Source organism: Pezoporus flaviventris, unplaced genomic scaffold, assembly GCF_033815535.1.
Source record: "Pezoporus flaviventris isolate CSIRO_AGI_PZ_B2104156 unplaced genomic scaffold, CSIRO_AGI_Pfla_v1 ptg000034l, whole genome shotgun sequence".
Classification (NCBI taxonomy): Eukaryota; Metazoa; Chordata; class Aves; order Psittaciformes; family Psittacidae; genus Pezoporus; species Pezoporus flaviventris.
The window spans coordinates 435,475-461,946 of NW_026892582.1; the positions used below are offsets into that span (position 1 = coordinate 435,475).

A 26,472-nucleotide genomic window follows, 5' to 3' on the forward strand; every position below is an offset into this window, starting at 1 on the left:
GACACAGCACCCCACGTGGGCCTTCAACTGTGCCGAGCAGGGATAAGGATCACCCCTTTTAACCTTCTGGCAACACTTTTGCATTTTGAGATTCTGTTGGCTGCATTTGTCACAAGAGCACATTTCTGGTTAATGTTCAGCTGTGGTTCCAGCAAGACTCCATGATTCTTCTTCCCCTCTCTTTTTTAAAGCCTCATGTCATGTCATTTGATGTCTTTTTTAAAGCCTCATTTTCTCTTAAACTCTGTCCACAAATGTCTTACCAGATTCTGTTTGTAGCCGAGCTCTCTGAGCACTTATGTCATTAATTGTGCGCTGTTGTTCCTCCTCCTTTGTCTTAATCTCACTGAGCTGATCTTCTAGGGCGCGACATATCTTCTCCAGATTTGCCTGTTTTCATGAAAAACAGAGTGAAAGATGATTGGTGGTTCAACACATAATAGGCTCAAACTGAAACAGGGGAAGTTCAGGTTAGATATAAGGCAGAAGTTCATTACTGTGAGGGTGATGAGGCATTGGAATGGGTTGCTCAAGGAAGTTGTGAATGCTTTATCCCTGGCAGTGTTCAAGGCCAGGTTGGACAGCCCCTTGGGTGATATGGTCAAGTGTGAAGTGTCCCTGCCCATGACAGATGAGTTGGAACTAGAAGATCTTAAGGTCCTTTCCAATCCAAACCTTTCTGTGTTTCTATGCAATATCTAGAAGGTATTTGTGTACCTTGGCTTTGGAGACGGACTCCATGTTACTGGCCAGGTCGTCGATCTCCATCTTCAGCTCGCTCTTCTCCTTCTCCAGCTTCTGCTTCACTCGCTGCAGGTTGTCGATCTGCTCCCCAAGCTCAGCGGTGCTGTCCGCGTGCTTCTTGCGCAGGGCAGCAGCCGTGGCTTCGTGCTGCAGCGTGGCCTCTTCGAGGTCACGACGCATCTTCTGGAACTCGGCCTCACGCTTCTTGTTCATCTCGACCTGAGCTGCTGTAGCCCCTCCTGCTTCTTCCAGGCGCTCGCTGATCTCCTCCAGCTCCCTCGAGAGGTCAGACCGATGCTTCTCTGCTTTTGTCCGAGAGGTTCGCTCTGCCTCAATTTCCTCCTCCAGTTCCTCTGTTCGAACCTGTGAAACTTAATCGGTTAAATGAAGGCTTTTCGATGGACAGATGTGAAATTACCTTTAAGGAAGAAGGAGTGAACATTCACATCCAGTTATATCAGCATAATGAGAGAAGCACCACTAGAAATTTCACTGAATTATATTCTAGGACATGTAATATTTGGTTTTAGAACAACAGTGAATGCAATATCTGATATTTCATGTTATGTTATAGCTCGGAATGGATTCATTATGTTAAGAAAGATCTAGTATTGAACTTTTCTGAAGAAATGGGGGATGTGTCACTGGAAAATGTAAAGGAAATCAAGTTTGTTAGAGATTTCCCAAAGGTCAAGCCAAAACAAAACAGTGTTTTCTTGCTATCAGCAAAGATGGAAGGAACCTTGAGATGACCAACCATAGGATAATAGCACTGAAAAGGATTTTCTTCCTGGCTCTGCATTTAAAATGTGATGTCTGTCCTGATCATGACAGGTTATGTCACATTCAATTTTTTTTAATTATAAAAGTAATTCTCAGTGGCTTCACTACTGTTATAACTCAGTATCTGATCCATTTTCAAAGCCTGCCACAAGCTTTACTTAAGATGTTTCTTATGTAGTTATGTATGATTAGAAGCCAGAGTTCCTGTAGAATTGTCCTGAGATGGGAACAACACCTAGAGTCCATGTTAACTGCTTTATTCATGTGTAGGAAAATATTTTTGTAGAACAGCCTAAGAATAAACATCAATTAATTCTAAGGAAAATGTGCTTAGCTACCAAAAAATCAAGAACTCTCGTACTCTACCTGAAGCTCCTTAATTTTCTTTTGCAGCTGATAACTGTGAGCCTGCTCATCTTTTATATTACCTTGCAACTGTCTGATTTCAAAATCCTTCCTGTTAAAGAACAAGAATGCAAATTCAATATGGTTAAGATTAAATATGAATTTTAGAATTCAGAGCATAAAAATCCAGTGCTATACTTTTTTAGTCTGTCATCCATCTGTTGCTTATCATTTTCTAGATCCATGATGGAATCCTGAGACATTTTCAGATCTCCCTCTAGTTTCCTTTTTGCTCTCTCAAGGTCCATTCGCAGTTTCTTCTCTTCTTCCAGAGAACTTTCAAGCTAAAACACATAAAACACTGTGAAACACATAATTCTACTTTGCAAATAACTATTATTGATTAAAAATTGATGAATAGTGGAAACAGATCCTGTGTAAACTTCTCATCTCTACCTGTGTTACACTCTCGCTGCAAGATTAAAGCTGCCATTGTGATTTGATTTTGGACATTAAGCTGTCCACAGCTTGGCTGTGCACAGTTGAAATGCAAGTTTCTGAAAAATACAGAAATTTAAGTTTTTCCAGTGGCTGCAGTCCCTAAAATATAGACAAATTTCCAGTGTCCATAACTTCCTGGAGTATATCCACACTGCACAGTAAGAGACCACAAATAACTCTGCATCAAACTTCAGATTGCTACAGTGGTCCAACTAAATTGATTAAAAGAGGCACGAAAGTCTACAATACTGAAATATCCAGTGATGAATTTAGTTTACATGTCCAGGGAAAAGTAGATGTCCCAGATTCCACAATACTCTGTCAACTGGCAGTGGGTTATTAGCTGGAAGTATTAGGGTTGGCTTGGCTGCTTTAGGTGTTACTTATACTCCCAGCTACAGTTTTCTAGACTCTTCTAATCTGTCAGTACATTCACCTACACAACCCCAAAACTTTTCCTTACATCATCTACTTGTTGCTCCAGTTTGGTCTTGGTTTTGTTGAGTGCCGTGACTTTGTCTTCCTCAACTTGCAAGTCATCCAGTGTCTGACTGTGGGCTTCCTGGAGGGCCTTTTTCTCCTTAGTGAGTTTAGAAATATTTTCATCCAGAGCTGCCATTTCTTCAGTAAGATTCTTAACCTGTTAGACATCCATACTATGAGGGGGTGCCTTGAGACATGACAGACCAAGAGCACAGAGACTACATCCTTGCAAAATCTTTCATGGATGTAGTCAAAATGCTCTCAACAGAAGGTCTCTTATCATTCATGGTGAGTGTAGCAACAAGTGTCATGCTTAACAGTCACACCTCTCTGGTCCTGCAGTGTAGGAATTCTTGCTTTAATTATTTTTGACTACCAGCTCTATCCTGCTGAATTCTATAGTGCAACATATGCTAGATATTCACCTGCCTCTGCAAGCTTTTCCCACTGGGATTTACAAAAGGCCTCTGAGTTGCTCTTGCTGAAAATATGTATTTTCTGGATGTGATGTATTTGCCAGGTAAACAGCTGTAAATTCTCAGTAGGTGAGGTTCTTTATAAAGATATTATCATGTGCTAAGCATAACCAAAGATAAGAAATACATTAAGTTTTCCATAAAAGTGAAACAAACAGGACAAAGATGTCACATGACAAAGAACCTTATGCCCTTGGAACAGGTGATCACAAATTTAGGGCAGGAGCTTCTAAGCGGGCTGCTGGACATAGCAGCTCTGCTAGCTTTACCTTGGAAACTTATTCCTTGTACTTCAATGGAGCTCTGCATACCAGCAACCTTATCCGAAACACATTAGGTGCTGTGCATTAGCCTGCCTTACCCTTGCTTCCCATTTGTCTCATTTGGTAGGAAAGCCTGACAGTTGGAATAAGAAGAGCCCACTCTGCTAAGTGCTTTAGCTATGTGGCCCTGATACCTGATTAAGACACTCCCTCATCCTAACACTCAGCACCAGCTAGATTTCTTCTGAACATTTGTTTACAAATATCCAGCATAACTGTAATTGCAAACTTAAGATCCAGTATTGTTCTCAGTGATGGCAGTGAAGGGAACCTCAGTGTTATAATTAGATCTCTTCTAGTATTGTTTCCACAGCAGTGGACACTCACCACAGATGTGGGCTTTTGAGTTCTAACATATATATCTCAATTCTGTCTCTTCACATTGGTTGTTGACACGTAAGTGAAGAGACCTGTGCTTTTACTGCTTGTTAAACCAATTAATGACTGCCTGATAGAGACCATCCTTGCTACACTGACAGTCTGAACCTTAGGAGTCAGGAAGAACTCTCATCGTATTGTCAAGTCAATGGAAAGGATGTCCATCCTAGCTGAGACGTGGTCTTCTTAAATATAAGAGAATTATAAGAAAACATTTGACATCTGCAATATCAGTTCTCCTCAATGCATGTTAGAAAGGACCAACAGCCATTCTGTGCTGGGCTACTCGTAAGCATACTAATCCTCCATTTGTGTCTCACAAGAGACATAAGTATAGTGGCTCTTTATGACTGCAAATAGCCAAGTACAGAAATTCTCTGTCAAGCACCATAACAAGCTTTCAACTCTTTTTGAACTGTCACAGAAAATGTATTTTTTATAATTTTCACAGATTTCCAATCACACGTAATTAAGTGGCAATATGTCTCTCCTATGCCTTGGGCACATATCACTTTCCTTTCAGAGAACTTAGGAATGACTGCAACTTTCCACAAAACTGAAAACTGTCTGGAGAATAATAATTCCCTGATTCCCCTGTCACCTTATTCTCTGTTGCATGCTTCTCCTTTTCCACTTTGGCCAGAGTCAGTTCAAGATCATCAATATCTTTCTTCAGCCCAGAGCACTCATCTTCAAGTTTCCTTTTCTTTGCTGTCAGGTCAGCATTCGTTGCTTCTTCGTCCTCCATTCTTTCAATTACTTCTTTAATTTTAGCTTCCAGCTGGATTTTATTTTTGATGAGTCCTCTACATCTTTCTTCAGCATCAGCTAGATTTTCACTCACCTGTTGGAACATAATGAAGGCATATTGTATTTATCATCAAAATGACAAAAGCCAATGCACTGTTCAAGTGCCATCTCTGGGAAATTAATTACACAACTCAGGGTAAAATTTCCTATGCAAATAGGACAATAATGCACACGATCTAACCATGAGGAAATTGTCCTGCTCAGTCATGGCTATTAAAATGGACCATAGTCCCATGGTACAGATACTTCCTTTCAGCTGTTCAGCTGGATACAATACCATGCCATAGACTCACAGTGTTCAATCATAACAAGGATCCTGCAAGGAATCAGTGAGATAAAAAGCTGTGTAGCAAACTGTATTTCATGGAAGCATAATCTTAGATATGGATTTCCAAGTCATTTTTCATAAAATGTTGGATGATACTTTCTTCAATAAGCTCCTCCAACTCTAATGACATAAGTGAGAGCCCCCCAGACTTTTTCAACTTTATTCACATGAGGCTAACCTCGCTCCCATCATTCTCTAACCTCTTGCTCAGCCAAGCTAGGGTCAAGCTCAACCTAAACTGTAGCCTACATCTTTTACTAGAACTAACATTTTAAGACATGATTAACAGATAAAATTTTGTCTAAATTCTTGCTACTATGACTTTTTCTAGGCAGAATACCAGAGAAAGTATCTGCTGCCTCCCAAAAAACTTATGGCTGAAAGCCATCACTGCAGTAACTGAAGATGGTATGTTTCCCTGTCTCTGAGATTCTGACTGAAACCCATAGTGCACTGGAAATCGTGACTATAATCATGGAAATCTTCTGGGGACAAACTTGGAGAAGTTTGTGCTTGAGGTATCTTTCAGGCGGGGTTGTTAGACATTTCCACAGGAAAATAGCAAGAACACAGGAAGGACACTTCTAGTACTGAAACAATGGAAAACTGAGAATCAGGAAAAAGTTAGACAACACACTTGAGGGCAATGATCATACCTTAGGAGTTCTTTCATGTTCAAAAATCTGAGTGCTTTGAAAGGCATCGTAACCTGGAAGTTATTTAACCTAGTTAAACTTGGTCTTCTCAGTTGTGGGTTTTTTTTGGCTTGCCATCCATGAAAGGTTTAATAAATTGAACTCCCAAATGCTTGCAAACTAGATGGGTTCTGGAGAGCAAAGCATTAAGTACCAAGAAGGGCACAAAGAAACTCAGGTTAAGTTGAAGTTCTGAAGAAGGATTCGGGTAATGAACTTGATCTTCAGCAGGGACAGTTAGCCTCAGTGCTTGAAACAATACAAGGCTTGAAACAATACAATGGGGCTACAGAACTGATCGACAGGGGCAGAGCAGTGGATGTCATCTACCTGGACTTGTACAAAGCATTCGACACTGTCCAGCATGACATTCTTGTCTCTAAATTAGAGAGACATCAATTTGATCGATGGACCACTCGGTGGATAAAGAACTGGCTGGATGGCCACATGCAAAGAATTGTGGTCAATGGCTTAATGTCCAGTTGGAAAACAGTAATGAGTCTGTCCCTCAGGGATTGGTGTTGGAACTGATGATCTTGTTCAACATCTTTGTTGATGACATGGACAGTGGGATTGAGTGTGCCCTCAATAAGTTTGCCAATGACACCAAGTTGTGTGCTTCGGTTGATACGATGGAGGGAAGGAATGCCATCCAGAGGGACCTTGTCATGCTTGTGAGGTGGGCTGATGATGCCAACCTTATGAAGTTTAACCAAGTCAAGGGCAAGGTCCTACACCTGGGTTGGGGCAGTCAAGGCACAGCTACAGGTTGGGTGGAAAAGAAATTCAGAGCAGCCCTGAGAAGAACTTGAGGGTGTTGGTTGATGAGAAACTGAGCATGAGCCAGCAGTGTGCGCTTGCAGCCCAGAAAGCCAACCGTATCCTGGGCTGCATAAAAAGGAGCGTGACCAGCAGGTCGAAGGAGGTGATCCTGCCCCTCTACTCTGCTCTCGTGAGACCTCACCTGGAGCATTGTGTGCAGTTCTGGTGTCCTCAACAGAAAAAGGACATGGAACTGTTGGAACAAGTCCAGAGGAGGCCACGAGGGTGATCAGGGGCTGGAGCACCTCCTGTATGAAAGTTGGGGCTGTTCAGCCTGGAGAAGAGAAGGCTGCGTGGAGACCTCATAGCAGCCTTCCAGTATCTGAAGAGGCCCTATAGGGATGCTGGGGAGTGATTCTTCATTATGACTGTAGTGACAGGACAAGGGGTAATGAGTTAAAACTTAAACAAGGGAAGTTTAGATTGGACATAAGGAAGAAGTTCTTTACTGTTAGGGTGCTGAGGCACTGGAATGGGTTGCCCAGGGAGTTGTGACTGCTCCATCCCTGGTGGTGTTCAAGGCCAAGTTGGACAGAGCCTTGGGTGACATGGTTTAATGGGAAGTGTCCCTGCGCATGGCAGGGGTTTGGAACTGGATGATCTTAAGGTCCTTTCCAACTGCAACTATGATTCTATGATTCTGTGATTCTAAGACACTTTCAAAACCCAACTGGCTTGAAAGCACAGGGAAACAAGTGACAGGTCTACTTGCACCAGACTGTCCTTGGGCATGCAGTATCCTTTTAAACCTTTTAAAACCTGACAGTATTCCTATCTTGTGTAATTTCAGACTTGTCTCATCAGTATTCCAGAGAAAAGGGTTAGTTTTTTCCCACAGTTTCAGTTCTGTCTGTGACAGAAAAGCACCCCTGTCCCAGCTCCCTATTATAATGGTCAGCAGATGGGGAAACAGCTTGTATTTCATCCAGAATCAGACTCCATTGTTAGGAGCACACTGTATATATTGTGGGACATCTGATTCTTCCCCTGGTGATTGCTTAATAATGAAGTGGGGTTACATGGGCACCCAGTCAGAATCTCCTGTATTCCTACTAGCAATGTTTCATATATTCTTTGTACTCATTTTGTTTAGGTGTAATGACAAGACCAGATAAAAGCAGTGGAGAATCCAGCCCTTTTACATGTCTGTTTGTGAAGGACCATGGAAAAGGGAAGGGAAAGCAGAATAAGAAGTGGGTGAAACGAAAAGTTGAGGTTACTCACAGACTGAACATGAAGTTGCAGGTCATTTTTCTCTTGCACCAAGGTCACAATTTTCTCCTCCAGCTCTTTCCTTATTGTCTCAGACTTTGCAAGCTCTTCCTTGGTTTTCTCAAATTCCTCTTTCATGTTGGCTATCTCCTTCTCAGATTCTGCCTTCTTCATCAAGGGTTTAATCATGGTCAACAGCTTCATCCAGGGCCAGTGCCTGACGGTCAGGAATGCACGAATGTTGTCCTGGATGGTATAAATGGATTCTCTGAAAATACATGAAAGCAGGGTTTATGAGGATGGTAAGATTTGGGTTAGAAACGCTCTGATGACTGGCTAGATGGCATCATCTTTTGCCTCAAGGAACTTCTGCATGAAATTTTTTTCTTCATCTCTATTAATAAGAGTCATTTCTAGGCCCTTGGTTGCAGAGTGGCTGGTTCAGTAGCATGAACAATAACTATGTCTGGATATAAGAGGGAGAAATACTCCAAAGCAGACAAACTTCTCTGGCATGTTACCTGTGAATCTCTTAGATTTTCCTTAGTCTTAAAGAAAGTTCAAGTGCTCAGGTAAATACCAGAGTGAAAACTGACATCCTTGCCATGTGTTGCTGCTGAAATCTGGGAGTTACCGTCAGTTGTGGAAACAGAAGCTTGATGCTTTTCAGGTCACTCAAAATAGCAAATACCATATTAGAAATATATAAATTATACTTTGGAATGCAAAAGGGTGTTGTTGATGCCCATAGTTCAAAGGGAAATTAGACAATTCGCCATAGAAAAATCATAGACCTTAAGATCATCTAGTTCCAGCCCCCCTGCTGTGGGCAGGGACACCTTACGCTAAATCATATCACCCAAGGCCTCATCCAACCTGGCCTTGAACACTGCCAGGGATGGAGCATTCACAACCTCCCTGGGCACCCCATTCCAGTGCCTCACCACCCTAACAGGAAACAGTTTCCTTCTTATATCCAATCTAAACTTCCCCTGTTTAAGTTTTAACCCATTACCCCTTGTCCTATCACTACAGTCTCTAATGAAGAGTCCCTCACCAGCATCCCTATAGGCCCCCTTCAGATACTGGAAGGCTGCTACGAGGTCTCTATGCAGCCTTCTCTTCTCCAGGCTGAACAGCCCCAACTTCCTCAGCCTGTCTTCATACGGGAGGTGCTCCAGCCCCTGATCATCCTCGTGGCCCTTCTCTGGACTTGTTCCAACAGTTCCAGTAAGAATTATTGAGTTCTTAGAAACTATACCTGGCTCAGGAAGCCCGTGAGCTAAATATATCCTGCATAGTATTACAGATAAAAGCAGCTGGTTGGCAGAGCACCCTATACATTTATGCAATCTTTGTTCCCCCTAAAGCTTTCGCTTGTCAACATTTGAGAAAGTTTGCTTGGCTCACTCAGTGCTGCCACTCCTACACTATAAATTTTGCATGATTCATCCAATTTCAAAGGGAGAGAGCTGAAAATGGGAAGTGCATTCTGGATGATTGAAAGTATGGAAGTAACTTCTTTGTACAAGCTAGAATTGTTCATTGTAGATGATGGAATCATGAAAGAAAATGAATGAGAAGGAGAGCAGAGATTGATCATATGCCATTCCTTGCAAAACACAATGCGATCCAGTGAAATTATCAGACAACATGTTAAAACCAGACAGACCTCAGCTGGCTTAGATGACTGTCTCTGTCACAGGTTAGGTGCATTCCTGGAGAAAAAGTTCACTGTTAAATACTAAATATCACGGCCCAGCCACACGGTCCAATTACTTAATAACCACTGCCAGAATTTGGAAGGCTATGGCAAGGAAACTCTTTGGGCTTGCTCTTTTTCCCGTAGTCTTTCTAGGAGTCTCTCTTGAGAGCAGGTTTTTGCCTCAGACAGTATACTGCATTGCTGGACTTTTGGTCTGACACAGCATGATTGTTAGTATTTTCTTATATTACCTTTTTCCACCCATTGTTTTGTATTTTTTTCTCATGAGGAACCCTCTGCAGATAGCTTGTATACTAGTGATGATGCTCGCAACCTTACAATCTCTCATCTCTTCCAAGACTCCCAAGAGACCTGCCTTGAAGAAAACCTAGAACATAAAAGAGTGTCAAATATTTTGAGGCTTAGGCAGCTGATGCAGGGTAGTACAAGGCAGTTTTGGAAAAATGCCTGCAGAGTAAAGGTTTAACAGCTAAAGAAATTTTGTGTCGGTATTCATATCCTCAGGGTTCCTGTGATTCATGACAAGTTACTGTATGTATGATCTAATCACATTATTGCTGTGTTATTTGATGCCTGCTCCAGTGCAGGCTGTAGAAGATTTAGCTCATCAGTAGTTATTAAAACAAAAAGTTGACTTTCAACTTAGTACTGTATCTTACTCTGTCTCTTTGCTGTACTCTACCCTTCTATGTCAGGCTCAGGATTTGCTCACTGACTTAGAAATGGCTTGAGAAGCGTACATGATGTCTACTCAGTAGTGTAGGTGATTTGTTTTTTTGTCCAGATATAGTAGTGCTTTGAGTCTGCTGATCAGAGAATCAGTGTCCCACCTGACACTGCTTTGGATATGGATGATAGACTTGTGTGCCCAAATCCTCTGGAAAATCTGACTGTCCAATCTTGTCTGAACCTGTCTAACACACAATAGTACAAATAAGTTCAACTTGCAGGAGAAAGGGGCAGCACTAGTTCTAGTTGCAGCTGCTCTAGGTCATTCTGGTAGTATGGGCTGACAGTACTACCCTTTACACATACCCCAGAACCTGAGAAGTTTTCCATACCCCTTCTTGCTTTCTTTCTGACCATTGTGAAGGCTGATTTCATAAGCAAGAAATACTTTCAAGAAACAAAATTTTTTTGCTCATAATCATACCCACTGTTCCACAAGGGCTTTACCTTAGTGTGGCCAAATTTGTATTGGTTGTGGTCAACATCAATGGAGGAAAGAAGCTTTTCTGAAGCCTGTTTGCTGTCGGTGGATTGGTCATCTGGAATGGCTGAGGCATTAAGTATCTTGTACCTGTGGTAAGACAGGTTGCAAGGACTGACTGCAGGCAGGGTGAGGAAAATATGATCCATCATATATCATAAAATATATGGAAGCTGAGCTATCTGCAAGCAGCTGAATATGCCATCTGAAATGAGACAGTCTTTCCTAAACAGAGCGTGATGACAAGGGGACATGTCTACTCCTCAGCGGAATCTGTTGGCTGTGTAACAACACAGTATGTTGTTACATACAAAATGTGTGTACTGAAGAGTGCCTGTAGGTCCAGGAATTAGGAAGAACATAGTGAGAACGTGTCAGCCTCTTCTCTTGTCTCATTGATCAGAGGAATGCTACTCAAAATTGAAGATGAATTAAAACTATTAATCAAAATCAGCTATATTCTAAAGGAAATATAGATCTTGCACAGTTCACAGCTCTATAAAGTTGTAGCACTGAATCCACTGAATCCTTTGGACTAAAAATAGCACAGTATTATTCTGTAAATGCTAAGAGCAGTTTAAGCATTTTGTAAGGGAACTTAATGATTAAGATAATCCAGTGTCATGGAAAGGACTACCTCATCCTTCTAAAGGGATTTCTTCAGGTACATGAGGATGTGTGATTCTGCACTGGAGCACTTCTTATTCTCAAGTCTCTCTTGAAGCAGAATATGTAAAATTGAGACAGTGATAGTGGTGCAATGAATTTATTCTCTATTTTAGGCTTCCATTGTAGTTCCTCCTGAACTTCAGTTCATTTGCTTTGAACTATAAAGCACTTTGTGGTTGTGAACTATGGCCATTATGGATAGATTCCTTCACCTGTCACATCAAATTATGATTTGAGAATTGAGAACAGCTAATGCCTTACTGAACATCAGGTTGCAGGGCATTTTGAGAGAGTTCTTAGGTCCTTTTCACACTATTTCAACATGGAAAATGCTACTGTCACATTTAAATGTAACAGCAGCGAGTTCTGATTCAGGCGTTTATAGCAACAGAGCTCATATGAACCTGTTTAATTGTCTCCATTTTAAAGATGAGAAAAACAGGGCAGAGGATGCGGGCCAGGGATAGAGCATTGGGAAATCCTTGGAGTTTTGCATGCTTAGTCAGTGCACAGTAAGAAGACTGTGCTGACGTGTTGTTTTTGCATCTATTCTCTTGGAGACTTACAAAGAGAGTCTCTAATGCCATGTAATTCATTACACTGCAAGCATTTTGCATCTCTTTGAATCATCAGGCATTGACTCCAGTTTAGAAACTGTACTGGTTCTGAAGAATCAAAAAATCTCTGGTCTGATCAAAGAAGGAAAGACTGGGGTGACGTGACAGTATTTATTTCTTGGTTCTCTCAAATGACTCTAGTCTGATTCAGAGGGTTTCTCTCCATGTTGTCACCAGACTTATCACCTGAGCTGTGGGTTTAACTGAGGCCTTATCTTAAAAGACAGTAGTAACTGAAGACTTACCGTTGCTTGAAGTCTACATAAAGGATTCTGCTTGGAAACCCTTTTCTGCAAATTCGAATGCCTTCTAGAACTCCATTGCACCGCAGCTGATGCATCACCAAGAAATGGTCCATTTCACCTTAAAGAAAATACATCCATCATGACTCTTCCTTTCTTCCAAAAAATCTCCATATGTTTTAGCATTCCAGAATGACCTCCTTTTTTTTTTTTTTTTTAATAAATTCAACCGTCTTTTGATAAAAGATGCAGGAAGTGGAGAGAGAACATGTCTTCAATTCATACAAGTTGCAGAGATCGTACTAAGAAGAGCAGAATTTGTGAATTGCCAACAGCCAAAAGGCATGCGGCCATATTAGTCAAAAATGTCAGGACAGTGGTTTAGGAGACCAGCTGAAAGATCTTCTACAGCATCAGCATCCACATTAAGTGTTGGTAGAGGTGGCACAATGCAGAGCGTAGTGCATCTAGGCAATCAGCTCTTCACATTATGTACCTCACATCATACCTTCGATCTGCCGTGCAAGTATTGACTATACTCAAACTTAATTAGATTTGATAGCTAGATAGATTGCAACACAGGAAGGGATAAGCAGGTTGCTTAAAGCTTTCAGTCTGCCTGCAGAGGACAGTTGATTTAAATTGGAAGAATTATCTTTCTCCTCCTAATATATCTATTAGATATAATAATCAGCTGTATTTCGAAGCCTAATTTCCAAGCATTACAAAGTACAACTGACAAAATAAAAACCTCTTGGAGCCACTGTGTCATGAAGAAATTTCCATCAGCTGCCAGAGACTTTAATTAGTACAGTGTGGTCCATACCCTTAACTTTATCTTTTCAGTGTAATCAATAGTTGTACCCAAATAACTTGTTAGAAAAGTCGAGCACAAGCAGCCAAAACCCAGCTAAAAATCAGAAGATGTCCAGTTTCTGTCCCTTCACTTCACCATCCTTAATTTTGCTCGCACAGCATTACTTTTCTTTTCTCAAAGGGCAAAAGTTAAGATTCCCTCTGAGTCATCTGTCAAAACAACTAACCAAACATTAAAATGACAGCAATATCTAGCAAAATAATTCATTCAAATATGCTTTCCTATTTTAGTAGGTTTCTTTAATTCCCCACTTCTTACACTTGACTATCAAGACCCCAGTGGGATTCCTCTTTCTTCACTTAAGATGTGAAGTGTGGACATTTCCATTTGGGCTTCATTTATAGTCAGTGGAGTGAAAAAGTTTCTTCTAGGATGTGATTCATCTCATCCTAAGGTAGATGTATAAAGGAGGCCAGATGAGTCGTATCTTAGAATGCCAGCTTCTCTCCACTGAATATAAAAGCAGTTTTGATGAATAGCTGAAATGTGAATGTCATTCATGTATGTGTTGCTTGAATCCTGCTTGTGGTTTTTGGGGTTACACAGAGACATAAACAAGAAAGGTAAGGAACGTTCTGAAATTGGTCTTTTGTTTCCTGAGCAGATTAAACAGATGCTAAGATCCTGTTTCCTTATATTCCTGTTGCATCCATTACATTCTACCAGGACTGATAGGACAAGAGGAAACGGCCTCAAGCTGCACCAGGGGAGGCTTAGACTGGATTTTAGGAAAAAATTTCTTCAGTGAAAGGGTGGTCAGGCATTGAAACAGCCTGCCCTGAAATGGGAAGTGGTGAAGATTCCACAAATGGGGGAATCACTGTCCCTGGAAGTATTCAGAAACTGTGTAGATGAGGACCTCAGTGACACGCTTTAGTGGTGGCCTTGGCAGTTCTGAGGTAAAGGTTGCACTTGATGGTCTGAAAGGTCTTTTCCAACCTAGCTGATTCTATAATTCTGTGATTCCTAAAACCCACACAGGCAAGTATCCCCCCAGGTACTTTAATTTAGTGGCCACATGAAAATACTCCCAAACTTGACTGTGCCCAGAGACAAAATTCCTTGTGAGAGTTTAATATTTAATTATATAAAGAAAAGAAAAAGGAAATTTATATCAAAATGAATTCCAAGTGCGAGCAGCACCCAGCAGCTTGTACCTGGAATTCTGTAAGTGATATATGATTGCTTTGGCAGTCCTCCAGCTCAGTGAATCAGATCATAACACTGAATATTTAGAAATTGGTAAGTGGTCTTGGGCTGAACCCAACAGTTCTGAATGATATGGTGGTTCTTAAAACTAGGCACTTTTTTAGGGATTTGCTAATGCTATTACACAACAGACCATTTCATCAGCTGTGATTAAGCCAATCTCATTCATCTTCAGTGCTGTACACACATTAAGAGAAGATGGGTAATTGCTGGAGACTGTAAGGCTCAAAATTTCACACTCACTGTAAGCAATAAAAAAAGATTTGGACACTGTCCTGCAGGCCAATTCCTACAAGTTTCACATGCAAAGGGAACTGTTCTGGGAGAAGTTGATGTGGAAGCTAACCAGGCCAAGTCCTGCCAGTCCCATGTCTTCAGAGTTTAATGATGGACTTACCAGGTGTTTTGGACTCATTAGGAACCAGGCATCGCACAAAGTGAGGATGGGTACTTCTCAGGTTAGTCATCAACTTGTTTAGATTTTCCTATGATAGACAAAACATGAGTTTGAACTTTGGGGCATAAAACTTTTGCATCCTTATTCAAATATCAAGGGGTTATAGAATCCCATAATGGTTTGGATTGGAAGGGGCCTTTGAAGTTCATCAAGTCCAATACCCCTGCCATGGGCAGGGACATTTTTCAGTAAACCATGTTGCTGAAAGCCCCATCCAGCCTGACTAGGAACAATTCCAATGATGGGGCAGCCACAGCTTCTCCAGGCAACTTGTTCCAGTGTCTCACCACCCTCACTGTAAAGACTGTATTCTTTAAGTCCAGTTTAAACCAACCTTCTTTGATTTTAAAACCATTGCCTCTAGTCTTGCACTACAGGCACTGTGAAAAGTGTTTCTCTGTCTTTCTGATAAGCCCCTTTTATATATTGAAAGGCTGCAGTAAGGTGTCCCTGAAGCCTTCTCTTCCCCAGGCTGAATTACATTAACTTTCTTCATAGGAGAAGTGTTTTGGATCATTTTGACGGAAACACGGCTCATTTAAAAGGAAATTCACATACCCTGAACACAGCAGACACTGTTTGGAAAGAGCCACCCTTCTTCTTACCACCTTTCTTGCCACCAGCAGTATCACCTTTTAAGAAGTAGATAAGAGGTGAACAGTTAGAGTAAGCAGTATGTTTTGTAGGCCTCACCTTCCTTTCTTTGGCCATAAGCCAATAATGTAATCAACTTTAAATTTTAAATACCCACTGCTGCATGAGAGTTTTAGTGAACTGCTTCTGTCTGGTTGGTGATATTTGCTCTCAGATGCATGATTTAGGTTGCATCATGTTTTAGCGGCGTGGAATTCCTATGGCCTGACATAACTTTCATAACAGTATGCTCTGTGCTTCTAGTCACTTTCCTTCTACTTACAGACATAGCCACAGTCATTATTTTTTTATTTAATTAGATGAAAGGCCACAAGAACATGGCTCAGCAGTTGACATTTCTTTATCAGTGCAGTGAAGTCTTCTTTAGAAACATCTCCTAATCCAGTGTTTCAGGTGAAAAAATAGGGATCTCTTCTGGTTTATGACTTCACCATGACAGGAAACAAATTACAGTCTCAGGAATACAAATCCAAGCAGCTCATTGCCTTTTAATATTTGCTGCACCATTGATGCCAGTTAAATGGATACTTAAATGAAGTCTTTGTTCTCCTAATTTCACACTTTATCCAAAATTTTATCTTCGCAACCTTTTCCTCTCACCTTCCTTATATTGGTGATACCTGCAAAGACCACAACTGACACATCCCCAGTATTTCCTAAGAGCTTGCCTAGACACATTGTTATCTCAGTCAAACTGAACTGCAGGAAAGTTCCCACGCACTACCTTCTTGAATCCCAAACCCTGCTGTCCATATGCCTGATGGCTGAGTTGACTACTGCTGTATACTGCCTCGTCTTTTTGCCCAGCACTCAGGCTGCCAGAATATTGGGAGTTTTTTGGTAGAAATCTGTGTGGCCATTTTTGGTAAGGCAGACGTGTTGGCTGTCCAAGTTGATTATCTTCAGCCACAAAAAAGGGCAAGAGAGTGGGCTGCTCTTTGATGCCCTTAGAGGACTATTACACTGTATTCTCTGTCTCTCTCATTTTCCCTTGCAACACCAGGACTGCTCAGCTGGGTATGAAATAGTTCCACAGACTCCTTTTAGTTCTTGTAGTTCACCTCGGTAAACAAAACTCTGTCCCCAAAGACTAGAAAGTGCTTTACTTAAAGTAAAGTATACTTTACGTGTATAGTTGATACCCATCTAGAGGATGAGTAAGTATGCGCATGATTCACAACATAGTGAGTCACTTTGTATTGGACTCACTGTGTTTTACTTCTCTGCGCCACATGAATGTGTTTTCAGCAGTTCTGCATGTTGATATCTTAATTTTGGCATAACTGAGTGCACACAAGAACAAGGCCACCTTAGGGGATGATAGTCTAAAGTATACCACAGAAAGCAGAAGAAGTAGACTTAAGTTGGCTCTTGCCTTATTGATCATCACTGATAAAGCACTTACTTGTTTCTGCACTTGCGTAATTAGAGAAAAGGAAGCACAGTAGCTTCAAGGATGATTTCTGGTACAACTCTACCACACTTTCATTCAGGGGGTCCTTGTTCTTGTCAAGCCAGCCAGCAATGTTGTAGTCTACCGTGCCAGCATAGTGCACCAGAGCGAAGTGAGCCTCAGCCTTGCCTTTGGCAGGCTTGGGCTTCTGGAAGTTTTTGTTCTTGCCCAGGTGCTGGTCATAGAGCTTGTTCTTGAAAGAGGTGTCAGTTGCCTTGGGGAACATGCACTCCTCTTCCAGGATAGAGAAGATGCCCATGGGCTGGAAGAAATATGAAAACATGAAGAAAGTGGTGGGGAGAAGAAAAGTAAATAAAATGTTACCTTCCATATAATTTGTGGCTTGTTTCAGTGACTGTAATTTATATTGCCTAAGTTCTTAAAGCACCACTAGTTACTATAATAATCAGGCAAACTATAATTAGTCTGTGTTGCTCAGGCTACTACCCATGAACATGGCAACTCAACAATGCTGTTCGCAGTATTCATAGATACATGCATCTTTGAATGGAAGACTATATATACATATTTTAATCTATTGTTTTGATTCTCATTACCCTACATCATTAGGAAGTAGGTGTTAGCATCCTGTTTGTGGGCCTGATGCCATTGTGCATGTCTGTTACAAGCCATAAGGTTGCAGTTGTCAGTGTGGACTTAATTTGATGGCTTCTCAGGAAAGTGCAGATTACTGATACCTACCGGCTCTGGTTTTGTCTACAGTGAATGTGAATGATGGATCAGATTTTCCACACCTTATATGAAGTGTAAATGACAACCTGTCACTTTAGAATACCTATAGACTTTTAATTTGTCTCAGAATTTCATTTACAATGAGAAGAATTTCAATATAGAGATGTAGGCACATTCACAGAGCTTTCGTTGGAGCTACATTAGGTATCTTCTGATAGTACAGACAAGCACATCCTCTGATACTGCTGGAGACAATGATGTGATCTGTACCTTTCTGGCCTAGACAGAATTCTATGAGTTCCTTCTTTGTGTGAACCCCTTTTTTTTTTTTTTTTAGTTTAATTTAATAAGGTGCCATGAGATGCTTACATCTGATTTCAGCTGGATAGCTGCCAGAGCTAGGATCAGGGTTCTTCCAGAGCAGCAGCAACCACAGAAGGTGGATGTTGGGAAGGAATGCTATGCTTTGAATGAAGACTTTGCTGTCTAGGTGTGGCTGCTGTATGAGAGCTAGGGGTTTAGCATACATCTTGCCTAAGTGTGGGTGTCTATAAAACAAAATCTAGATCTGAGCTAGCTGTCCAGATTGCTTTTCTATTATGGAACACATTATAAAGACATTTCACAGAATCCCTAACAGAATGTACCAGATGATTTGCATCTTAGAAGTGTCTGCTCCTTTTCTGTCATTGCAAAAGATTTTACAACATTAGATCAGCATAGGTGTTCTGCTTCCACTGGCTCTACTACTGTGCATTGCATAGATGTGGGACACAAAATGTGTGGCCACTGAACACTTAGTGTGGATATGGGGTGTTAAATAAAGTAAAAGGCAACAGGCAGTAGCTGTGAATGGTAGTGCTGCCTGTAGATGCTGCTATGTGGTGGGAAGTGTGGGAGGTTAGCAAGAAATGTGTCTCATGTGCAAAGGCATAACACATGGAATGAATATAAAGCAGAGAGCATGCATGTGGAATGGCTGTACCAGTCACTGGGCATGGGGCATGAATGACAGTGCTGGGAGCAGATATCTGTATGCTCCTGAGAAGGAAGATGTTTGCATATGTGCGTATTGGATTTGCACATGATGTGTAAGAGCTGTGCACAGCCACTAGACACTGGCTTGTAACATAGCAGTGAGGGGTTCATTCCCATTAAGGTCCCCAGTGCAGTGGCAGTGAGCAGTGACAGAGGGGCCAGAAAGGGCTATGTTGCTAGAACCAGAACTGCTACCCCTTACAGCAAGTAGTAGGACTTGAGGTTCACTTTACTGTTAAAGGCAGTTTTGTTAAGGCACCAAGTTGACATTGTGTACCCCCTCTCCCGTCCACCCCAGCCATGTTGTTCAGGAAGTAACTTTTATCACAGAGGGAGCCTGTCATTCCCAAAGCTTTTGGTTTATGAACTACCTTTTCTTATGTTAGAAGGTCATTCGACATTAATGTGACCATTTATTAAGAATGACTGGACTAAAATAAATGCCCATGAGAGAAATGTGCTCTCCTAAAATGAAAACAAAAAAATCCTCTACCTTCTCAATGAGCTCAATGCAAGCAGCCAGATCCATCCCAAAGTCAATGAATTCCCATTCAATTCCTTCCTTCTTGTACTCTTCCTGCTCCAGCACGAACATGTGGTGGTTGAAGAACTGTTGCAGTTTTTCATTGGTGAAGTTGATGCACAGCTGCTCCAGGCTGTTGAACTGCAAATTCAAAATATATAAAAAAGCCAGTTAGTTTGGAAATGTCATCAATGGGCAATTGTACTTACTGTAACTCACATCAAAGATCTCAAAGCCAGCAATGTCCAGGACACCAATGAAAGATGCTCTGGGTTGCTTTGTATCCAGCTGCTGATTGATGCGAACAACCATCCACAGGAACATCTTCTCATAGACTGATTTAGCCAATGCACCCACTGAATTGTACACCTGTAAGAAACACAACCAAGGCAGTAACGAAAGTTGAGTTAGCTTTAAAGCTGAAAGAACTGTCTGAATAAAATGAAAAGCTGATCAGCTGTCAAGGTACCTGTTGGACGTTTTGTCCTTTAGTTACATATTCATTCCCGACTTTGACCCTGGGATAGCATAAAGCCTTGAGGAAATCAGCAGAATTCAGACCCATCAGGGAGGCAGCTATATCAGCCACTAGGATCAGAGACAGCAGACAAGGTCAAATGAGATAAAGAAAGCTGTCTTGGCCCTCTAGGATGTTCCTGTCACAAGGAACTCACTTTCTGTGCTACTCAGATGCACCTATTGTGAAGGAAAGTTTCCACTTTAATATAGGCAATGTCTCAGCTGCAGCACACTCCTCTTCCATGTCTGGAGGGCTGCAGCAATGCTTCATTTCTATGTATTTCTGTCTCCTTGTGGAGCATAAATTCAGTCACTGACTTGCAACAAACTGAAAAAAATTAGTTTCTGGAAGGGAAATTCATTCTCAAAGTGTTGGGCACTTCATGGGACAGGGTTACTAGCTTGTCTCCTGTTGCAGTTCACAAGCAAAATCTGCAGTCAACACTACCTCCTGTGCCATCTGGCTCTGCCTGCTCCTCACGCTGCTTCTGCTTGAACTTCATGTTCCCATAGTGCATGACAGCCCCCGTCACCTTATATATCCCTTCCTTCTCTTCAGGGCTGAAGCCCAGGATGTCCACGGCATTCTGCAGAGGCAACAGGGTAGGTTAGACAAGCACAAGGGCTGAAGAACAGGGTGCTGTAACAGGTACCTGTGCTGTGATGGGAAGGTAGGGTTTCTCCCCCTGCCTTTTTGCCTCCCTGCCTGCACTGAGCTGTGCTTCCCTGGCCACAGCTGCTCTGACTGTGGGGTCATCCTGTGGGTGCTCCCCTGTACTCACATCCATGGCCAGCAGCTCCTCAGCATCATTAATACTGGAAACAGTGACTTCTCCTTGGCTCACATACTGGAAATCGTAGGGGTTGGTGGAGATATGGAGGAGATCTGCAGGTAGACAGGGCACCTTTGGTGGCATTGGGGCAGGTCATAGCAGAAAGGGGAAGCACTCACTGAGCTAAGCCCAGCACTACTGGCACTCACCAATGAGCTCTGGCTTCTTGTTGGACATTATCTGATAAAAAATATGATAGCTTCTTTCACTGGACAGCTGGAAAGTCACTCTGGATTTCTCCAGAAGATCTAACCAAAAGAGAGATGTCATTAGCCTCCTGGTAAAGTAGAGATCCTTATTGCACAAATTCTGCCTCCACTGACTTGCTCATAACTCACAGGTTTCGATATCTGCAGAGGCCAGCTTGCCAGTTTTTCCAAAGTGAATCCGGATAAATTTTCCCTGTCAGGCAGTACAAATCAACCCATTGGTTATAGCGATCAAAGAATGGGACATGTATGAGATGTCTGCATTCCACCAAATCTTAAATAAACTCACAAAGCGCGAGGAGTTGTCGTTCCTCACAGTCTTGGCATTGCCAAAGGCCTCCAGCAGTGGGTTGGCACTGATGATTTGATCCTCCAGAGTTCCCTAGTTACAAGAGAAAAAGCTTCTTATCAAATCTTGCTACTGGTTAAAAACAAATATTGCAAAGGAGATAATACGAACAGGCAATTCCTATACTTCATATGTGATTTTTAACCTAAAATGTATTGGAGTTTTTAAGCATTTATTCACTCATGAATATTGCCATTGGTTTCAAAGTGGAGAGTTTCTTAGCTGCATGACTGCAGAAGGTATGATCAGCATGTAAAGTTTCGGTACTGTATTGTGTCACTCTTGTTAACTGCAAAAATATGGGAGGAAAGAAGGTTCTGTGGCATTATGCCTCTCCTTTGCCTTGCAATCTATAGGGTCCCGGAAGTAGAGCCACCCTGTGCTTTTATGGAATGCTAGAACAAAGCTTTTCTCAAGGATTCTAGCAAAGTTATAATTGATCGTGATGTAGTCAGGGTGTGTAAGTGTTGCCAGGGATAATTTCCAAGACAGAAAAAAAAAAAAAAAAGAGAACAAACAATCAATTTGTATCCGGATGACAGATGAGCAGCACAGCTCAAGTTCCTGCAGCTTTGTGTGTGGTGGTGTTCAGCTCAGCCTTTCTCAACTTTCAGTGGAGAGGGAGCGCCGTTCCCAGCACTGTCTGCAGATGGCACAATGGGTTTAAATAAGTTGTTACAAGTCCACCGTGAAGATGAACCCTCTAAAATTAAGGAAATACAGTAGCATATGAAGCTCTCTCTCTCTTTTTTTTGGTCTTAACTAAGGCAGCACAGTATCAGATTAAGCTCCATGTATATATATATTTAATAACACCCCCCCCCCTCCCCCAATCTCTACAGCAGTGCCCTCTCATATGTGTCTTCCAGCTTTCTAAAGGAACTTCCTCTTCTCTGTTTATGAGAAGAGATATGTGTGTCAGTGCAGCTGACTACACCAACACCAAAGCTCTTCTTAGTGCACAGCTGTGACCAGGGTACTCCCAAGGGAGTATTGTTCATGGAGAATAGCATAGAAGATGGCATGGCAATTCTTTACAAAGTTCATTCTGGAGACCTGCCTAGAGGCTGGGTGACAAAGTGCTGGACGCTGAGACAGTATTCTAGAGAAATGTTGTTACATGTTCCTGTACTAGTATACTCTTGCCTGGCATCTGATTGCAGCCTACATCTGAGGTAGGATTCTGGGCTAAATAGAACTATATCCTGAGTGTTTTATTTAATGTTCTTATGAAGAGGCACATACTTCTGTTACAGAGATTGTGAATACTATAAAATAGGCTATTTGGAAGAAGGCAGAATAAAGTTTTATCCATCTGAGAGCCAGGTGAATTTCCTTATATCAAACACAGACATCTCTCAGCTGTCTCCAAGTTCTGCAATCAGTGCTGGCATAGTGGGCAGCTGGTGAAAGCTGAGCCCAGGATATTCTCAAATGCTGCTGATGGAAAGAGTGTTTATGATGCACTTGCCTTGTCCATAACAGCCCATCAATCACAGACACCTGCCTCTAAGTGTGGAAAGCATATTCAGCCTTGGAATCTCCTTACGTTCCTCTGTGCCCTTGGGTACTCAAATAACATGCTGACACGTGTCACCCACTTTGATGCACATACCATCTCAAAGACTTTGGTGACACACACTTGTGCTGCAAGGATGTTTGTTGCTTGCTCTGTGCTAGGGAGTGAAACCCATGCTTTGCAAATACACCAGTGGGCTCAGATTGTGGCAGTGGGGCTGCTCAGCAGGAAGGGTCAGTAGGGTATATGCTTTCTTCCCTGGAAGGATCCTTTTTGAGGTTACATTTCCACTGTCAGGCAAGTGGTCCCAGCTGTCCAAAATCTGTCCCTTTTCTTATGCCTCCACTAAGGGCTGTTACTTTGACCACAGGCAGGAGAACAAGCCAGTGGAAACTACTACCTGATGCAATTGAAAAGGCTTTTAACTTCAATATAAGCACGATGGAGTCCAGAGTTACTGCACTTCCCCTGTCAATAGGAGTCAAACCAAGGAATAGGGATGGCACAGTCATGTGCCACTGGGAACCAGCTGCTCTCTTTACACTTGCAGCCACTCGGGGCAGTGGATGTGGCTGAACTTGTAGGATACTGATGAACTGATTCGTAGTGCAGAGAAAATTGCTGTCTTACATTGTCTTCCTTTCCCTAGTGAAGACTTCTCCTGTGTAAATGAAGACTGGAGAGAAACTGAGGCTTGGACCTTTCCTACATAAAGAAAATGCTCCTTTAAGTAGAGTTCCACTAGTGTTCAGGGGGATGGAGGCCAGGTAGCAGGGGTAAATGAGCATTGGTGTGCTTGGACTGTGCATCCTGACTGTCTCCTCAGCAGTGCTACACTTTCTACCTATTGATAGTTGTGCAACCCAAAAAGATGCATTGATAGCTTCTGCTTTTCAGGCACAGTCTTGAGCAAACTCGAGAAGGGGGAGCAAGAGGCATACCTGCAGTTTGCCACTCTTTTCTTCTTCTTTCTTTTTGTCACCACTAACTGCAATTGTTGCAAAGTACTGGATGACTCGCTTGGTATTCACAGTCTTCCCTGCTCCAGATTCTCCACTGTTGGAATGAAAGTATTAATTGTTACAGAAAACAGGAAATAGGAAACATCTTTACTTCTCTGTCAGCTTTGAAACGTGTATCCAAACATACTCACGTGATAAGGATTGACTGGTTGCAAGAATCTGAAAACAAAGTACCAGAAAGAGATGTTGAAATGAGAAGTGAAGGACTTCTGTTCCTCAGACATAACTGACTGACTTCAAGGGAAATAACTGTATTGTCACTGTATTTATCACTTTGTAACCAGAGAAGGTAAACTCTGCATTAGTCTCCATGCGGATTTTTATTTTCTTTTTTCTTTTTTTTTTTTCACAGAGGGATGGTTCTTTACAAGGCTTCCTCCTCACTGTTTGGCTTAAATATTTTTCCAATCAGAATCAGATTCTCTGCTGTGTTGCTTTACTGTTTCTTTAAATTCCTCACTAGGAGAGTGGGCACAAAGCCAGGCAGCTGGCTACTACCTTTCCAGAGAGCACAGAGGTCATTAAGATGCCACAAGCAGTCTAATCTTGAGTTGTTCCATTAGACTTCAGTCTGCTTTGTTGAGGCTGCATCTGGAGTTCTGGGCTTCCGAGTACAAGGAACTACTGAAGAGGGCCCAGTGATCCTTAATCAAAGCTGATAAAGGAACTGGAACATCTCTCTTTCGAGGAAAGGCTGAGAGACCTGGGCCTGTTTAGCTTGGAGAAGAGATGACTGAGAGGGGATCTTATCAATGCATGCAAACATTTTAAGGGTGGGTGTCAAGAGGATGGTACCAGGCTGTTATCCAGTGATAGGATAAGGGACAGCAGGCACAGACTGAAACACTGAATGTTCCATCTGAATATGAGGAAGACAAAGCACTGTAACAGGCTGCCAGAGAGGCTGTAGAGCTTCCTTCTCTGGGGATGTTCAAAACTCATCCCATGTCACGTGCTTTAGGTGAATCTGCATAACAAGGGAGTTGACTAAGATGATCTCCAGAGGTCCCTTTCAACCTACCAGTCTGTGATTCTGTGACTCTTTGTTATGGGAGCTGTTTCCATACAGGCACTGAGTAGAGCACCACCTAGGATGCCTGAACTCTCAAATGTTTCTTGACCAAGCAGTAACCCTGTGTATATCAGTATTTTCCTGTTCTTGCCAAAAGACTCACCAGTCAGCATGGACTGATATGCATTGTCAGAGATTGAGAAGATGTGTGGAGGGGCCTCCTGGCGCTTCTTGCCTCGGTAACCAGCTACCACCTGCTGGCTGTACACCGGCAGCCACTTGTAGGGGTTGACGGTGACACAGAAGAGACCCGAGTAGGTCTGTGGGGAAGGGAGATAGCACGTTGGCTTCCACTTAGGCTGGCAGAGCAGTTCCTCCCAGCTACCCAGAGGAAGACTGCTGCTGGTACTTACGTAGATCATCCAGGCTGCGTAACGCTCTTTGAGGTTGTACAGCACAGCGGGTTCATGGAGGTGGGTCATCATGGCCATGTCCTCGATTTTATCGTACTTGGGAGGGTTCATGGGAAAGACCTGGTCATCAGTTACAGTCACAGTCTGAGAAAAGCAGAAGAGAACAACAGGAGAAGAAATCTAAGTGAGGGAACTGCCTGGACTAGATGGTCATGCATGAGTAGCTGTTGGTATCACTTACTGTATCATCATATGTTTTAACTGTGACTTTGCCGCCTTCTCTACTTTGTATAGTGGCTTTAACATACATTTGCTTTTCATCCACTACAAAACAGGCTGTCTTAGCATCAAATGGGCGGTTCTGGGCTTCAATTCTCTCCTTCTCAGTCTTCCGTAAATAGGGAGCAGCTTCTCCAAAAACTGCCATCTCTGCATCAGAACTCATGGCTGGAGTTGCTCTAGAGGAATTCAGAAAGGTTTCAGAGAACCTGTGCATTTTTAATTTATATTTATCCAGAAAATGGGTATGTTCAATGACTAAAAGGAAGGAGACTAATCAATGTAAGGCACTTAATTTCTGCCTTAATTTTAAGTATCTGAAGAAGTCCTAATAAAGCAAGTTCCTTTTGTAGACAGAGATGTTTACAAAAAAGAAAAAAATTGCCTTTAAAGGCATCACCCTTAAATAATGCGCCTGTGTGCAGAAGCGAAGGCAGAGACTTCAAGCTAGAAGTCTTTCAAAGCCTCTCCTGCCGTATCTTCATTTGCTATTCACACAGCTGCACAGTCACATCCTTCTCAAAGCTACGTACACTAACCACTTAGATAGTTTCATTAGATAGCTAAAAATCTAGACATAAATAAGATCTGTAAGTTAAGCAGATTGGCTCTTACACATGATTTCTAGGTGGAGGTATTCTTGGCACCCTTCTGTTTTCTGTATTTTAATACCAAGCAAGGAAAGCTCAGCTATTTTCTGTTTGGCGCTGGAACAAATAGTGAGGGTCAATCATCATCTGTTTAAAGCCAAACCTGTTTATCATATGAACCAAATATAAAACATCTTTTCAGATCTGTGGCAAAATTAGCTAATAAAGGAATATAATGTATGGTGAAGGTAATCATTAATGGCATAGCATTATCTAGGTAAAAAAGTACCTGATATAATATTTCAAAGAATTTAAATAACAAGGTACCTTTTAGCTTTAACATATTATATGGAGTAATATTGGTTATAAATCATAAAAAAAAAACAATAAATGTGTACCAAGATGGAGCAGGCATTCAACTAGGGATTTGTGTAGCAGAAATATTACAGAAAACTGCTT

General features: G+C 41.9%; 1 protein-coding gene across 1 annotated transcript in view; it reads right to left on the minus strand.

Moving 5' to 3' along the window:
* Window positions 1-25,589, minus strand: part of LOC133273573 (myosin-1B-like) — a 32,671-nt gene extending 7,082 nt beyond the window's left edge. The window contains exons 1-26 of the mRNA XM_061461908.1: window positions 25,386-25,589; window positions 25,145-25,288; window positions 24,895-25,051; window positions 23,851-23,878; window positions 23,639-23,753; window positions 21,119-21,211; window positions 20,959-21,022; window positions 20,770-20,868; window positions 20,570-20,673; window positions 20,236-20,374; window positions 19,738-19,856; window positions 19,488-19,637; window positions 19,239-19,409; window positions 16,967-17,276; window positions 15,466-15,539; window positions 14,848-14,935; window positions 12,368-12,485; window positions 10,803-10,926; window positions 9,857-9,993; window positions 7,913-8,168; window positions 4,635-4,877; window positions 2,837-3,013; window positions 2,071-2,216; window positions 1,894-1,984; window positions 718-1,107; window positions 264-390 (exon numbers count right to left, since the gene is read on the minus strand). Coding sequence (XP_061317892.1) covers window positions 264-390; window positions 718-1,107; window positions 1,894-1,984; window positions 2,071-2,216; window positions 2,837-3,013; window positions 4,635-4,877; window positions 7,913-8,168; window positions 9,857-9,993; window positions 10,803-10,926; window positions 12,368-12,485; window positions 14,848-14,935; window positions 15,466-15,539; window positions 16,967-17,276; window positions 19,239-19,409; window positions 19,488-19,637; window positions 19,738-19,856; window positions 20,236-20,374; window positions 20,570-20,673; window positions 20,770-20,868; window positions 20,959-21,022; window positions 21,119-21,211; window positions 23,639-23,753; window positions 23,851-23,878; window positions 24,895-25,051; window positions 25,145-25,288; window positions 25,386-25,589 — 3,868 coding nt within the window. The remainder of the gene's footprint in view (window positions 1-263; window positions 391-717; window positions 1,108-1,893; window positions 1,985-2,070; window positions 2,217-2,836; window positions 3,014-4,634; window positions 4,878-7,912; window positions 8,169-9,856; window positions 9,994-10,802; window positions 10,927-12,367; window positions 12,486-14,847; window positions 14,936-15,465; window positions 15,540-16,966; window positions 17,277-19,238; window positions 19,410-19,487; window positions 19,638-19,737; window positions 19,857-20,235; window positions 20,375-20,569; window positions 20,674-20,769; window positions 20,869-20,958; window positions 21,023-21,118; window positions 21,212-23,638; window positions 23,754-23,850; window positions 23,879-24,894; window positions 25,052-25,144; window positions 25,289-25,385) is intronic.
* Between the last annotated feature and the right edge of the window lie 883 nt (window positions 25,590-26,472).